Source organism: Rhinolophus hipposideros, assembly GCF_964194185.1.
Source record: "Rhinolophus hipposideros genome assembly, chromosome: X".
In the NCBI taxonomy this organism is placed as follows: Eukaryota; Metazoa; Chordata; class Mammalia; order Chiroptera; family Rhinolophidae; genus Rhinolophus; species Rhinolophus hipposideros.
In genome coordinates, this window is record NC_138046.1 from 115,902,632 (window position 1) to 115,919,435 (window position 16,804).

Genomic DNA, 16,804 nt, shown 5'->3' on the forward strand with positions numbered 1-16,804 from the left:
TTGCTCCTCGGAATCTGTTTACCAATAGAACGAAGTGTTAAAATTCAAGTATTTGGACATATAAAACCACAAACTTTTTAGAGTGTTTCTTTATCAATAATGCGGTGAAAGCAAACAAAATGAAACCTGAAGCTTTGACACCAATTGTTGCAGTTATTTAACTTTATTATATTTTAAAATCTGACAACCGTAAAACATAGTATTTATACAAACACCTGAGGACTGTTCAACCGGGCACAGCATCTTCACACAAACAATTTGAGAGAAGATTAAAAGTATAAATAAATAAAAAAGTGTAAATTAAAACCTTGCCTTATAACACAAAAGCAATAGCATAGGTAAAACCACTCTATAAATCACATATGCTCAGTAAACAGTTGTATGTGTTTATAAAGGACACTTGGTTTTCTAAAAAGAAAATGTACATTCTGGCCCCTGGTGAACATTTTATTGGCAGTTAGAACAAATGGCTAATACACTTAGCACCAGTTCTCATAACTTATAAAAATTACAACAAATTTTATATAATATGACAACATAATAAATAACAAAATAATAGTGAGCATGTTTTGCTTGAAAGTTCTAATTTTTAAAATAAAGTCCCAAACAAATCAGAATGTACCTTTCAAAATTTAGTACGATAAATGGCTCAGAAAGCAAATTAACTAAAAATATTGCACAAGACAGAGAACTTCCCTGTGTGGAAACCCTGAAGAGTGAGGCAAAAGGTACTTAGTGATGTGCATATTTTTTACAGAATAAAAACATTTCACTATATATAGACTTAATCTTTATCTCTGTAGAAGTGCAAAGTGCCATTTTAAATTCAAAAAGAAAAGATTTACTTGTGTGTATGCTTCAGATATAGAATAAAACATGAAACAGTATCCATATGAGGAATACACACAGACAATACATATTTTTTTTAAAATTCGGACATAGGTATCTTCATAAATAGATGTGAGCTAGTTAAACATCCGAGCTTAGGCAAATTATTAAAAGAATTAGAATAACAGATATTTAATGGAAAAGAATATAATCAGACTCCACACCCATTCAACCCTTGTAGTGTATCTATTGCATAAAATGACCATTCTATCTATCATTTATCAAAACACTGGCAAGAACACTTTAAGTCTTTAAGCTTCTTTCTTTAAATAGTTACAAATACAACATACAGAGAAATAATAACAAAAAGAAAATAATTTATATGGCTATTCTCTTTCTGAAAACTGGTAGAACAATGTAGTAACAGAAAAACACTTATCTGAAAAAGAGACAGCGTCTGCAGTTGCATCTTGAAATTCTCTTCTAAGGAAAGCTTCTCATGGATTATTCATTAGACAACTTGTCAATCCCTGATACTTTCCCACTTGGATTTAGCTGTTTTGGTTTTTTTATATAAACGTTAACTGAAATCAAAGGTGTTTTTCTGTTTCCTACATGAAGTATACTTGTCAACCGTATGATAAAATAACAAGATACAGACAACAAACAGCTAATGTGAATATGCTAATACTAACATGTTACATGGTTTCTAAAGAAGTAGACTGGACTGGACTGTAGTTCTGCAATTCTGGATATAACATATTTTTTGGAGGAACCTTCTACGCAACAAAAACTTCTAAGGAAAGAAAAATTATTTTACACCAAGATGGCATTGGTCTTCCCAGAATTAAGTCCAATCTAAATCTACACAATTTTTTTTCAATAGTTAAAGTATTTTCCTCCTTTAAGCTTTTCGATGTAGTGGCACAATTTCACAGCTGTCCCTAGCTTAAGCCCCAAGTACTTCATCATCATGTCACTATTGAGTAGTAGCAGAGCTTTCCCATCAATGTCCTACAGAGAGAAGGAAATTACAATAATTAATAATGCTTTCGTAAAGGAAATTTAACCTAATATCTTAAAAGTGTCCTGAGTGTCTACCTAATTTTAAATACTATGTTGAATAAAATACTGCATACCTTGTTTCCCTGAAAATAAGATCTACCTGGATAACCAGCTCTAATGCGTCTTTTGGAGCAAAAATTAATATAAGACCCGGCCTTATAGAATATAATACAACGCAATATAAGACCAGGTCTTATATTAATTTTTGCTCCAAAAGACACATTAGAGCTGATTGTCCGGCTAGGTCTTATTTTCAGGGAATCATGGTAGCTATGACAAAAACAGTAAAAACTGTAAATGGTGGAAATGAATTTCAGATGGTTAACTTTCTTAGAAAGGCTGGGAATATGAGAATGTCGGCATCAATGCAAACTGTAAATGTGCTATGCAGTGTTGTCTTGATGTTGAAAGTTAGTTGTCTGAAGCTAATTAGATACTAAAACTAATGATTTTCTTACAATATTGTAAAGGGTGTATCAGATATGTCACCACTAATTTTATTTGTTAGGAAAAACTATAAAAATATGACTTGATAGATACAAGGCATCCTCCTTAAATTCTTTATTTTATTAACTGACCAACTGATGCTGCTGAGGCATCTTATTTTATTCTCACAAGATATGGTTTAAAAATAAAACTACAGAATCCTGTATCACCATCTGAGAAGACCTGAAATCCCGTGCAATACTGCCTTTGTCAGGCACCTTCTATACTTTTTCTGCTAAGTAAAACTAGAAGTCAAAGAAATTAGAATTCATAAAAACTTAGTCCATGACGTCACTTTATAAATAGCGTGAGGGTATCGGCATCCCAAATTGTCAATAATCACAGAGGGTTGACAGAACTGAGCCAAATGGAATCAGTTGCTGAAGGACACCCTGTCACAGCCTGTGGTCCGCCCCCTACTGACGGCCCTAGGGCAGAGCAGGCAGCAGGTGGGGAGGAGGATCCTAGTTGCTGTTCTCACAAAGGAGAAGACACCTAAGAATGACCATGCTGAATTATCTTCCCTTGAGAACTTGAAGACTTGTAGTATTTCAGGTACTCGGGGACTCATTTAAAGCATAGATCCAGCCTCTACCACTGAAGGATCTAACTTGGGCAAAGTAACCTTTCTCACATATGGAAAAAATCAGTCGATAGGGTTCCCCCACCACCCACACTCATCAGCATCCAAGTGAAGGGGCTGCACAGAGGTCATTCAAAGGCATTACGGCAGGAAAACCGGATCAAAAGATACATTACATGCTGCCTGAACACGTCGGCGAGGTAGGTGAGCATATGAGGATCCGTATATTGCAGAAACAGGATCACTTCGTCTATGGACCAGTCTGAAGGATCACTAGAGCAGCTTTGTTTCAGTATAGTCGAGTCAGTTCCAACTAGTGAAGTTGAAGCTTCAATGTGGTGGTGGGGGGGAAAAGACAAATTAAACTTGACCTGATCATTATCCTGAAAGAAGAGATGTTAAGTACAGAGTAATGGTTTCATTCCTGGAACCATCTGTTAAATATCCCGGCAAGGACCCAGGGCTCCACGTGTAAAATCCAGTGAAAGCCTAGATAAAGATGGCTACCCACGAGCATCCCATCTGATCTCCCCTGAACAACAAAAGAATCCTCAGAAGTTATCTTAAAGCTTCAAAGATCATAAAACAGACAGCAATTCGAGGTCTCTTTGGCTACAGGCAAATATAGCAAAAGATCTGTTACTTGGGTTAAATTAGGTTAATCTAAACTAACCTATTACTCTCTTTTTAAATATTTCAATGAATTTCTCTCTCTCCTCTTGGTGTGTCTAGACTGTTTATTTTAGTAGCCAAATACAATGGAGATGTCCCAAATTTAGTTTAACAACTGCTTACATTTATTCACTTTAATCAATGAATTTCAGTAACTCCATTATTTTGAGAACCAAATTAGTTCTTTTACCGAATCGCTCCCACGTATTCAATATGGACATTTTTAGCATTACCTTACTCTTTAAATTCCTGTCTCTCAGGCTTACATGTTTATCTGAATTTTGAAGAAAACAAGATTATTTCCTGCTTAGTTAGGTCAGAAGTAACTTTAACATTATATTCAATACCTCTTTCAAGTTCAATTGCATAGTAATCGATATTTTGGTTGAAGGTTTATATGTTGAAAAAAGAAATAGCTGAGACATGAAACAACCGTGTTTCTCCCAACATAAGACCTAGCCAGACAATCAGCTCTAATGCGTGTTTTGGAGAAAAAATTAACATAAGAGCCAGTATTATATTATATTAAGACCTGGTCTTATGTTATATAAGACCTGGTCTTATTTTACTATAAGACTGATTAGAGTTGCTCCAAAAGATGCATTAGAGTTGATTGTCCAGCTAGGTCTTATTTTCGGGAAACACAGCATTTAAGTGCTCAGACCTCGAGAAATTTGAGCTGTGCTGTTCACTAAGTTGTACTAAAACTGCTGTGTCTGGACAAGTATTCATTTACTCAACCAGAGCGCTCGACTCCCTTAAGTTAGTATGTGATAACAGAAGTGAGTTTTGTAATTCGCTAAGAAGATTTGTGTCTCTAACCAAGAACCGTCAACACAATTTTGATCTTTTTTGCATTTAAATTAGACACAGATGTGTGTACCTTTTCTTTCCTATTATCTGGGCTCTGGCTACTTTAGGGACATTTTGAGTATTAACCCAGGGAAAGGGCAAAGAAAAAAAAAGGTTAAAAACTCACAGAGAGATCATTATGAGTATTAGTAGAGAAGAGGCATATTAGTTGGTTAGCACAGTGTCTGGCACATAATAGACACTAACAATAAATGTTAGTCATCATTATGAATACCACTCAAATCAGCCCTCAAAATAGGAAACAAACAGCTTTGACTAGCTTGTACCAAGGACACTGAGCAATATAGGTTAAATAGTGCTATTTGTCGTATGTGTTGTTTCACACTCACTGAAGCCAGCCGGGATGCAGAGAGATGAGGTAGTACAGTTGAGGGTATTATTTTCCAGCAAAGATGGGTAAGTTATCATCTCAGTGTTGTGCGCTGCACTGGCTCTGCCTTGGGCCATTATGGCTGTAGATACTTCTGTGGAAGTTTGGACGGATGAGAAGATACTATTGGTGTCTTGAGGCCCTATGCCGGGAAAGCCAGGACCAGAAGGGCAGCCCTCAGGTGGATTATCGGGAGTGTAATATGACTGATAGGTATGTTGGAAGATGGAGGACTGGTTTGATGGAGTAGGGCTGATGCCTATATCCTGATTGTCATAGATTGCTTCCGCTTTCGGGTCCGGGGAATTGTATGACTGGTAAGTATGGCTCTGGTAATCATTTTCTCGCCTTTCTACTGGTATAGTTGGACTATAACTCTCATGGCAAGTGTATGAAGAAGGAGACAACGCCCTCTTCTTTGATTTCTGCAATCTGATCTTTCTAGAAAGCAGGGAATAACTTTTGTGTGCATATCCAAGCAGCTTCTGAAATGACACAAACCCAGCATAATAAACCAACTGTGAGTGAGCAAAAAAGGAACAGTTAAATACATTAATATTTATTTTCCATGCAACATTGCTTTCTATAATTAAAGATTAATGCTCTATTTTGGTTATATGATTTTTATTCCTCTTCAACCCTACATTTTAACTGCATTTTATACTTTAACATTGTGGTTACAAACATAAATAATAACCATTGTTGATACATTTGTCAAACTTAAACTTCACCCTTCTTCCCAAAGAGGTTTAGTTTCCCTTCTGCTGCTACCGTAAATATAGATCAGCCTTGCAATCCCAGAGTTATTAGTTCTCTCTCACTTCTAACTGACAGGCATTTTCAGAAACCAGACATTTATTATAGCTATGAAAATATTTTTATAATACTTACACGACTTTGCAACAATGTTTTCATACGCGTACGGTGAATTTTTGAAACCTTTCCAGTAATGACATCACACTTCTTATCCAGGTTCTTAATAGCATCCTGGATGGCCTATAACACAAATCAACAGTTTCTATTTCAAAAGAACAGTGACATACAAGAAAATACTAATAAGTCTAATTTTAACTGCTAGGAACAAAGAAAACTTCTCAAGCTGTCAGAAATTTCTTATTTCTCACTTGATACCTGGTTGTTGGTGACATAGAGCCCAGCTGGCTGACACAAGGAGCCCCAAACTCCTATGTAACTATTCCATGTCATTCAGGCATTTTAAGAAGCTTTAATTCTGGAAAAATAATGTACCACAATTCCTAAAACCCATCACATTTATGATGGTGTGGGAAAGATGTTAGAAAAATTTGCCTTCATTGGCTGATGTTATCTTTTGTCTGTCAGCTTTCTGTTCCCCAACAAGAGAAACTGCATGTGGGGGTTCCCTCACATGAGAGACTGCATGTGAGGTACTGGTTAGCTTTTAATTAGCTTTTTGCTCTTTTGTTCCGTCACATGAGAGAATGCATGTGAGGTATTGGTTAGCTTAAAGAGAAAATTCTCCCTCGTCTCATTCCCGACAGGGGAGATATGAGATGATGTTGCTTTCTGTCTGTTTTGCCTGTATCAGTAGATGAGGTAGAAAAGTAAGTTATATCAGAATGACATGACAAGCATGTTGCCAGGCTTTGGAAGGCCTTAGGCCAATGGTCCTAGGTGAGAACAGTAGGTATTTATTGTTTGTCCAAATAAATTGGCCCTTCTGCCAGATAAGCAATATTTTTTATCACAGTAACTGCCGAACCCTCCTGGAACTGGCCATTCCCTGAGGGGGAGGCAGGAACAAGGAGCTTGGCTCTAAGGTACATTGAAAAACTATGACAGATCTCAGTTGGCAGTGTAATTACGTCATCGGTGATTGGTGATTCTTTATCATTCTAACATTTTGGAAACTCGTATACAACATTCAGCTTACAAAACCAGGGGACTCCCTGACTTCCAGCTGCGGATCTGGTGAGGTTTGGCTGGTTCCCAACCTCTCCAGTGCTGTTCCCCATGGTTAGCCTTCTTAAGAACTTGTCAGCATTTTGGAAACTTGTATGCAGCTTGCACCATCAGTAGACACCTCAATTTTCCAGCCGTGGACCTGGCAAGGTTTTGATTCCTGACCTTTCCACTGTTGTTTCCCCACAGTTTGGTGAGCTTTTAGCATCTATAAAATTTATTACTGCTTTTAGATACTCCTTATTGTTATTGGTTATTTAGCCAAGTGATTTTTTAATCAATAGTAAACGTAGGTTGCGATCTCTTAAACTTGTATATATGTATACTCTTTTGACATGACATTGTTATCAATATAGTTTAGTCTTCACCACCTTTACTTTCTGTCATTAGCACATTCTATTAATTGCCTTTGTCTTTTGATATTACATATTGCTAAATAAATTGATTAGATATTGCTAAATAAATTAATTAGTCCCACTCTAGCATGTGCTCCTCTTACTTTTCCTGGCTCGTCATTACAGATGGAGTCATTTTATATCAAGAAAGGTACTACTTAAAGAAATTTTCCAATTTGCTAAAAGGCCAAAGAGCCTCTTTGTACACGATGACGGCATGAACGAATGGGCAATGAGTGTTCCACTGAAAGAACAGTGAGCCCAATGTAACAGATGTGACTGTTGGCTTCAAAGTATTTTAACATCATGTAATCAACAATTAACTTCATAAAACCTTTGAGTACACATCCCCTATATGCCAACCAGGTATGTGACTGATAAAACCTGAGAATTCTTGAAATACCCAGAAATTTCTCCTGAACAAAAAATACTTAAATAAGAGGCCAGAACCATTTCCTCGTTCATTCATTCCAATAAACATTTATGGAGGGGCTATCCTGTCAGAGCTACTTTGCTAGATGCTGGAAATGTGGACATCGAGGGGGAAAAAAAAACAAACAGAGCCTATCCTAACAAACTCCCATTTTAGCTGGAGAGATAGACAAGTAAAGAGACAATTGCAACAGAGAAAGTGACCAGAAGCCCGGAGCAGTGGTTCTGAAAGTGTGGGCCGTGGACCAGCAGCTTCAACATGACCTACTAGCTTGTTGGAAATGCCAAATCTCCCACCCCAGACTTAATGAATTGGGAACTCAGAGAGTGGAGGCAGCGAGCTTCGTTTTTACAATCCCTCCAGGTGATTCTGATGTACCATCAAGTGTGAGACCCATTGAGCTACAGCGCTGAGGTAAATAGTGCTGGCTCTAGGGGAACACACTTGGGCTTAAATACTACAGTTCTGCCACTTACTGACTCTGTGACCTTGGTCAAGTTACTTTACTTCTCTGTGCTTCAATTTCTTCATGTTACAGAACCAAGATGAAAATCTCTCTCAGAGTTATGAGTACTAAATGGGTGCTATATGAGGTTGAACAATTAAGTTTGTGAACTCATCCTAGAAAAAGTGCTACATATCTCATTGCTGAATGTCACTACAATCACCTTCGAAGTACTCCCCTTGGGAAGCTATGTACCTACGCCTGCACCTAGGCCACACCTTCAAAGCAATTTTAGAACTCTTTTTCTGGAATGGCCATCAGAGCTGTTGTCGTATTACCCTTGATGTCCTGAATGTCATCAAAATATCTTCCTTTCAATATTTCCTGTATCTTCAGGTCAAGAAAGAAGTCATTGGGGGCCAGGTCAGGTGAGTAGGGAGGTGTTCCAATAGTTGTTTATTTACTGGCTAAAAACTCCCTGACAGACAATGCCGTGTGAGCTGGTGCATTGTCGTGAGGCAAGAGCCATGAATTGTTGGCAAAAAGTTCACGCAGCCTTTTAGGCACTTCCAAATAGTAAACTTGGTTAACTGTCCAGCTATAATGAATAATCCCTCTGATATCAAAAAAGGTTAGCAACATCGTTTTGACTCATTTGAACTGACGGAACTTTTTTGGTCGTGGAGAATTGGCTGACTTCCCTTGTGCACTTTGGCACTTTGTTTCAGGTTCGTATTGGTACACCCATGTTTCATCACCAGTGATAACACCGCCCAATGTTATCACCAGTGATAACACTGTCTTGCCTCTCCCAGAGGTCTTTGCAAACTTCAACTCTCCTTTCCTTTTGTTCATGGTGAGCTCCTTTGGGACCATTTTTGCACACACGTTTCTCACGCCAAGACTTTCAGTTAAGATTTTCCTATTTCTCTATCAATGTTTACTTGGTCTGCTATGTTTACTTGCTTCTCACAGTCAGCTGACAATTTTGATGCACAATTCAACGAATTTCTGCAATGTTTTCGTCAGTTCTGCTCGTTATTTATTGGCTGCCCTGACCTTCATCAGTGACGCGTTCTCTCCTCTCAGAAAAATGTTTAATTCATTTGTACACTGCCTTTTTCTTCATGGCATTATCCCCATAAACTTGGACTAACATGTCCCTGATTTCACTTCCTCTCTTGCCAAGTTTAACAAATTTTTTTAAGAACATTTTGAAAAATTTAGATAATTTATTGGTTTACTTATTTTACAAGGGAAAAAAAATTCAACACATCTGTTATTTTTCTTCCTCACACTCATAATCTGTACACATGTATCCAGGCCATAATGAAAAGAAATAAAATAAATTAAATTGTCATTGATAGTTATATCAACTTAAGGCAGTTTGGCTTCTAAAAAGTGGCTCTTTTGTTTTTTCCTTTTTTTAACTTGGTAAAAATTTTTAAATTTTATTAAATTTATTGAGGTAACAGTTAACAGCATTATATAAATTTCAAGTACAAGAAAGTTAATGTTTGTTCGTTACTCTAATTCAAGCTCATTCTTGCAATGGCACACAAAAACATGCAACAACAATAATGAATGCCACTCAGCAAGACACTGCCACATGTCGACACGAACACAGCTTTGAGACACTGATATACCAAGGTTATGAAACCTTACCGAGCTGTTTGTACCGTGCTGCCAATGTAAGTGCACGGTGGCAAGTTCATGAACTTAACTGTCACACCTCGTATGTAAGGCAGGCCAAGGATAGCCCTGTTCAAAATCAGAACCTCCTCCCTCCCCCACTACGGCCCACCCTCTGTACATCCTTCCCCAGAAGACTTGATATCTTCCCTTTAAGCATTGCACTTCTGCTCTCAGTGATAACAATGATAGAGACTCGCATAAACACTCTACTTTTCAAAGTATGTTAGCGCATTTTACTCAAGACACTTGATATGTTCAGAAACACTTTTTAAAAAATAAACTTTCATTACCTCTAGGGTATGCAGCTCACTAAATCTTTGATAATTACATACTTCTATCAATCTCTACCAACATGCTAATTTTTATTAGACTCCCTCAAAACTATGTAAGATTCACTCTTGTAAAAACAGTGGTAGGCTGCCATTTTGTTTCAATTGAGATCTCTTGAAATGCATTTAGGCACATACTAAATTTCACCCAAATCAGTCAATTTCCTTTAAAGATTTTGGAGGGAAAATGCATTCAATATTGTGCAATCTAGATGAAAGAGACATTAACTACATTTGATCAGTTAAGAATTTTTAAAAATAAGCTATAAAATCTACATATTGCTATTGTAAAATTTTCACCTGGAGATGCTACTCAACTAGAAATTGTTTAAAATTATCACAGTGGGGTGATAATCATGAAAAATTTAATACAGCAAAATTTCAATTCATGGTATACTTCCTCTTTATATGAGATAAAGAGAATTTCAGTTTAGTATTTTAGAAAACTATATTTGAGAGAAGGAATTTTTGTACCTGGCAATGACTCAGGACATCCTGAACTGTTTTTTGTTGCTCTTCGGGGCAGGATGCTTCAGACATAACACTTGCCTGCTAAGATTTTAAAAGTAAAATAATTAATGCTTTATTTCTATAAGAGCCAAACTGAATATTAGGAGAAAAATAACACTTTATTTACTTCAATTGCTTTTATTTTTCAATGACTTTTCAAAGAGTTTCAGAAGTCTTAGTCTAAAGCAGAGATGAAACAACAGCAAAATTCACATTACTATGAGACTGGAAATGATTAATGCTAATTAAGAGAGAAAGTAAGGAAAGAATTTATTCTATCAGAAGGACTTTTGTTTAGAGTTTTGTACTGAAAATGAGTAAGCACTGCTCTGAATTTCCTACTAGATAAAGGAAAGAGGGAAGTAAAATGGTTAAATGCTCATTGTGTAATGAAAGGAAGTGAACAAAGTCGGGAGAGAATAATATTTTCTTGAATGGTTTAGAGGCACTCTATAATATGTGAAGAATTCAAATCTTTTTCCTTAAAGTGGTTAAGTGTTACTGTATTTGGCAAATGGCAATTAACATTACTTACATCATTGACACATGCAGTATTTGGTTCATATGCATAAAGAACAGTGTTATCACCATCACAAGTAGATATTCGAGTTTTTATCTAAGGGAGAGTTATTAACAAATTAAAAGGAAAGACTAGAGAACTGAAAGATAGGACTTCAAGTTCACTTTCAAGAAGCTCCAAAAGCCTATTTGTGATATCAAAGGACCTTTGTCCATTGTAAATACTATGACTACAAGAAAAGATGTCATTGCAGAACTGTTTTCTCATTAACCCAATTACAATTAAGACATCATTTCCACAGAGTTTAACCTCTTTTGTACCTCAGGGTAGAAAGACTAGTTTTCTAGTACTCTGACACCAGAACAGAACTATTAAAGCAAGTATCTAACCACAAAGAACCATGTTATGTGATTATTGATTTTTAAATAATCCAACAGTGCCACTCTGTGGACAAAATAGGAAACACTTAAGTACCTATTTCTTCATAAATCTCTAAATCACCTTAAAACATGTTTTGGAATGAGACAGGGTATAAATAAATAGAGAGTAAATAACCATTCAATTTCACTTAATAACTTTATTCTAAGAATTAATTGTGAACTATAGAGATAATTTTAAAATAAGCATATTTAGAAGCTATGTGTATCTGTTTCAAAAGACATAGCCAAAATAATATGGAATTGCTATCAGTTAGTACTTATAAAAATATGCCATCTTAGCCTTATATAGTAGCTTACGCTTTTCCAAGTGCTTTTACATAATTATGTCAGAAAAAAATGTCTCTTGGTAGGCAGTTAACCTTATCATCAAAGATGAAAAATGTTAGAGCTGATAGAAGTTAAGAGAATTGCCTATACTGCCTAGGTGGCATTAATATCCTTATCCTTATGTAAGTAAAGAAATGTGTTTTCCGTTAAGCCAAATTACATATAGTTTAATAATCTCTATTTTTATTCAACGTCAGGGATCAAGAAATACAGCAGAATGTGACAGAAATGTATAAGACCACAACGACTTTAAAAAACTGTTTGGCAGATTCTCATAAAGTTAAAATTACAAAGAACCCTGTGACCTAACAATTCAACTCCTGAGTATTTACCCAAAAGAAATGTTAGTATCTGTTCACAAAAAATTGTACATTGAACGTACATAGCAGCTTTACAGATCACTGTCAAAACTCATGAACTGTACACTTACGATCTCTGAATTTCACTCTGTGAAGTTAAATTAAATTTAGACAAGAAATATAGCACAATGAAAAGAACAACGGCAGATTTTCAATTTGAATATACAAACCACATCGGGTTCACTGGAGCAGCTAGACATCTTTGTGCAACAGGAGCCAATTCCACTTCCTCTGAGTTGGGCCTTAATTTTAAACTTGCTGGACGGTTTATTTGTGAAACTGCTTGGTCACCTAGGAGGTAAAACTCGTATTCCTGAAAAGCTAACGCATAAAAAGTTACTTTACACACTACCTTAATAAACTTAGTATGGTTGGTTATGTTCTCACAATGCCAACTCGAACTGGGAGTCCAGCTGAATTTTAGAGTGACAAAACAAGAAATTTTCCATTTGTGATTTAGAATAAACCTTTAAAAATTGAAGGACTATATTGCCCACCCCTAAGAATATGAATATCAAACACAACTCCAAATTGTGAAGTGAATGCTTCACAATTTAAAAGTTACAGAGTCAATGCTGGAAACAAGCGAACAGGATTCCCAACTGCTTTTGCTTCTATAAAGGAATCTCAGGATTTTTACTTCGGGAGTCAGGAGTCTGTTCCAGCTTGGGCCCCTGCCCAAGTTGGGAGGCTGGGCAAACCACTCAAGACACCACATCCTCATCTGCCAGGTGTAAACTGGCTGAGATTATCTCTACAGTCATTTCAGCTCTAAGATTATGATTGATTCTGCAGTTAAATTTGATATTAAACCTAAATAAATGTATGTGAAATATAAGCCAAAAAATCTTCTAGAATTATGTAAGTTATGGTTCTGAGTCATTTAACTGTGCAACTACAGAAAGACACGCAGTGCAATGCAATCATATTATGTCTTGTAGTAGGGATTTGAACCCTGACATCATGGTACTGGAAAGGGTGCATTAATGATAGTGCTAATTCCCTTTATCCATCCTGAGCTAGGGCTGTCACAACAGTCTGAATAAAGGGAAAATTAACTCTCCAGTTAGATAAACGCAGGCTAATACTGTGGGATAACTTCAAGTTATAAAATACCTCCGATTTAAGCTGTAATTCAGCGAGATTTTACTTTTTAAAACTATATGTATTTTTCTCTGATTATAAGACTAATACAAGCTATGAACAATTAAACTGTGGTGTTTTCATACAAAGTATGACTACACAGCAATAAGAATAAACCAACTACTGCTACACAAGAGGGCGAATCTCACCATGGTAACGTTGAGTAAAAGCCAGACACAAAAGAGAATATAGCGTATGATTCAACTGATCTAAAACTCAAAATCAGGCAAGAGTAATGGATGGTGGGAGAAGTCTTTCCAAAGCAATACCTTTAAATACACCGCAGTCACTTGAACTTCTTAGTTTCCTACCAGGCAGATAGGCCATGATTCATTTAATCAGTCTCAATTCACAGACATTCAAGTCACTTCTAAAGTTTTGCTCTTACAAAGAACACTGCAGAGCAATCTTGTACCTCTACTTGAACTCTCACAGAATGAGAGAGAATAGTGAATTAAAGTTTCCCAACACTAATAGTATTTCTTATACTCTCACTGTATTTCTAACAATTTTGTTTTATTGATATATATATATATATATATTTTTCCATTAAATATAGTTTCACTATAGAAAATTTGGAATATAGCACAAGGTACAGATACTACTAAGAGATTTTACTGCTTACTCTGGCAGGCAATATTCTAAGTACTTGATGTGTGTTAACTCATTTAGTATTCCTGACAACCCTACAGGGCAGGCTCTATTATTATCCCTATTTCCCTTAAGAGAAATCTGAGGCAAAGAAAGTTTAAATCATTTACCCAGGCCTCATAGCTAGTTAGGTTGTACAGTTTGGCTCCAGACTCTATGTGCCTTACTTCATTATTAAAATCACATGGAATCCCTTCTATAACAATAACAAAACAAAATCCAAACTTCTATTAAGGCTTACAAGGTCCTTACACAGTTAGGAGCCTCCCCACCTCTTACCACTTGTCCCCTTGCTCTAAGCTTAAAATATTGACTACCTGGCCTTTTATAGACTAAGTTTGCCAATCGCTGTTAGACTCTTACAATCAGACAATTCCCTACTGGGTTAATTACAATGCTGCTAAAACTTGGCTGTGGCTAGACACAGAAGCAGCAAGCACTGAGTCTACCATTGGACTCTCAACATTTCTACTGTATGAGAGGCAACTTGAAATGCCAGTTAAGACCTTAGGCTTGGGGCCAGAATAGCTGGATTTAGGTCCTAGCTCCTCAACTTACTAGCTGTGTGACTTTGGACAACTTACTTAACTTCACTGTCCTTTAAAAAAATCTGTAAAATGGGGATAACAGTACCAACTTCATAGCGTTATAAGGATTACATGAATTAATAATATATGTCAAGTGCTGAGAACAATGACTGACATAGCAAGGGCACCCAATGCTGGCTACTTTTATTTTATTACCACATGCTCCCAATAGAACGATTCATCATTGAGCACATGTACAACAAAACCTCAGGGTCATATCATGTAATTTTCATTCACTTGCACCTGTACATTGCATAGACAGCAACAATTTGTTGTAAGTCAATTTGAAGTACTGGGGCATAGTGCAAAAAACTGAGCTTGAATAATTGAATCCAAGGCCAAATTGCAAAATTTGCTATTTTGCTTTAGGCAGGTATTTAATCTCTCTGTGCCTCAATTTCTTAACCCATAAAGTTGAAATAATATCTACTTTACAACGCTGTGAAGACCAACTGACACAGTTAAGCACTCAATATTATATCTAGTTGATAGCAGGTACAGCATCAACTTTATTTGACTTTCACTTCTTCCCACAAGGTAAAGTTTCTGCAACATTTTCTTAGAGCACAACCATGACTAGATTATGCAAAATTAATATGTCATTAAATTCAAAATCCTGAAAAATTAGTTTACTTAATACGAAGCTCATTCATATTTTACCACAGAAAATCTAAACTCTTGATAACATAAGAATAAAATGCCATCTGACTTTTTAAGACATTTTTTAGACATTTAAGACATTTCAAAAACATTTTTCAAGTCATTTGAAGAGTCTGCTCCCAAGGTACAAGGCATTCATTTGCCATCAACCTATCACAACGGCGAGGGATGAAAACGGCGGCGTTTCCACCCGAAAACAAACTGCAAGGAATACACAGCAAAACAGGGCACATTACAACAGCCAGATCACCGCAAAAAAATTATTTTTAAAAACAATACTGTGAGTCAATACACTGAACAACCTATTTCTAAAATTCCTATCCGGACTCTCAAAAGCAGCCCTTCTACTGTCCGTATCAAACTTCAGGGACTAGAAAATATGCCAAATGGGGGATAACGCCGCCCAAACGGTATCCCATCGCCCAGCACTGAATCGAGCCCATGCCCTTCTTTATAAAACATCGTACAGAGAAGTTGCTTGTAAAAATCACAATTTGGAAACATTAAACCAGTTTAAAATCCTAGAGCAGTCTGACTTCGGGGAGAACCGGGTTGGGGAGGGAGGGAATCGATCTACAACAGACGAAGTAATGAAACGACTGTGCTCAACCGACATCTTTGTTTTCTTTCTCCTCATTTACGTATTTACAGTAAAACAGCGAGGCTGCACTATTCATCTTTGATCAAACGCGGTTATCATCAAAGCCTCAAAATCAGTGTCTCAATATCAAAAGATATTACAATGAATCAACTCGCTAGTTTACCAATTACTTAAACTGAAAATTATATATAGTCTGAGAGTTTTGGTCGTTCCTCGACCCCCACCCACCACCAGCCAAGAGAAAGGATGAAAAAAGATCAACTCGTCCCCAAAAGTCGCACCAAATACTCAACAAGTGGCCAAATCTCAAAAGTTCACAAGCGCTGTCCTCCCGGGAGAGGCGGTTAAAACCGATGGAAACCACTGGAAATCACCCCGAACCACCCTGAACCACCCCACCTCAGTGATACAGAAATTTAAGTATCAACTTGTTCTCCCAGAAAAGCAAATTGTTCCTTTTTCCTCAAGGCAAATTCTCGTCCCCCCGCCCCGGACTTCCCCAGCCGTTAAAGCGAAATCGCTCCTCAACTGCTTCTCGCCCACATCCAAAACCATAAAGTTCAAGGAAAGGAACAAATGAAACCTTTCCTGGCCAGCGATCTTGCTAAATCGGTCTCCGGAGGACGCGGGAACCGGCTAGCGATGGCTGGTCTACGTGAGCCGCGACCGTTAAAACCGTTAGGAGAACTCGAGCTTTTAACCGTCTTCGCACCGGAAGTCGAGCCGGTCACGTGACGCGCAGGCCGCGAGCGCCATGCAAGCTAATGCCCAAGTCACGTACCAAGCGTCAGCAGCAGCGCCCAGGTTCCCAAGCGAGCGGCGGGTTAGCGGCCAATCCCTAGGGCGCATGCGCAGTCCTCGCGGAACGGGACCTGCCTAGGGAAACCCAGG

General features: G+C 37.2%; 1 protein-coding gene across 5 annotated transcripts; it reads right to left on the bottom strand.

The window, feature by feature from the left end:
• Positions 1-136: 136 nt before the first annotated feature.
• Positions 137-16,584, bottom strand: SCML1 (Scm polycomb group protein like 1). 5 transcript variants are annotated; one of them, XM_081042155.1, is made up of 8 exons: positions 16,497-16,584; positions 12,442-12,562; positions 11,161-11,241; positions 10,590-10,667; positions 5,769-5,873; positions 4,837-5,362; positions 3,139-3,290; positions 137-1,842 (listed from the first exon to the last, which is right to left on the bottom strand). In XM_081042155.1, exons 2-8 carry the CDS (start codon positions 12,469-12,471, stop codon positions 1,708-1,710), a joined length of 1,107 nt encoding a protein of 368 aa, XP_080898281.1. In that variant the 5' UTR covers positions 12,472-12,562; positions 16,497-16,584; the 3' UTR covers positions 137-1,707. The 5 variants fall into 5 exon arrangements, with proteins under 5 accessions (XP_080898281.1, XP_080898284.1, XP_080898283.1 ...); XM_081042157.1 differs by lacking the exon at positions 11,161-11,241 and having other exon boundaries at positions 143-1,842; positions 12,442-12,592; XM_081042154.1 differs by lacking the exon at positions 16,497-16,584 and having other exon boundaries at positions 143-1,842; positions 12,442-13,268.
• Positions 16,585-16,804: the final 220 nt, after the last annotated feature.

Coding starts and splice junctions, on each gene's coding strand:
- SCML1 (XM_081042155.1), bottom strand. CDS start 12,471: ATGTCTAGCTGCTCCAGTGAACCCGATGTG. Junction 10,668..11,160: donor ATACTGCATGTGTCAATGAT/GTAAGTAATGTT, acceptor TTAAAATCTTAG/CAGGCAAGTGTTATGTCTGA. Junction 5,363..5,768: donor AAACATTGTTGCAAAGTCGT/GTAAGTATTATA, acceptor GTGTCATTTCAG/AAGCTGCTTGGATATGCACA.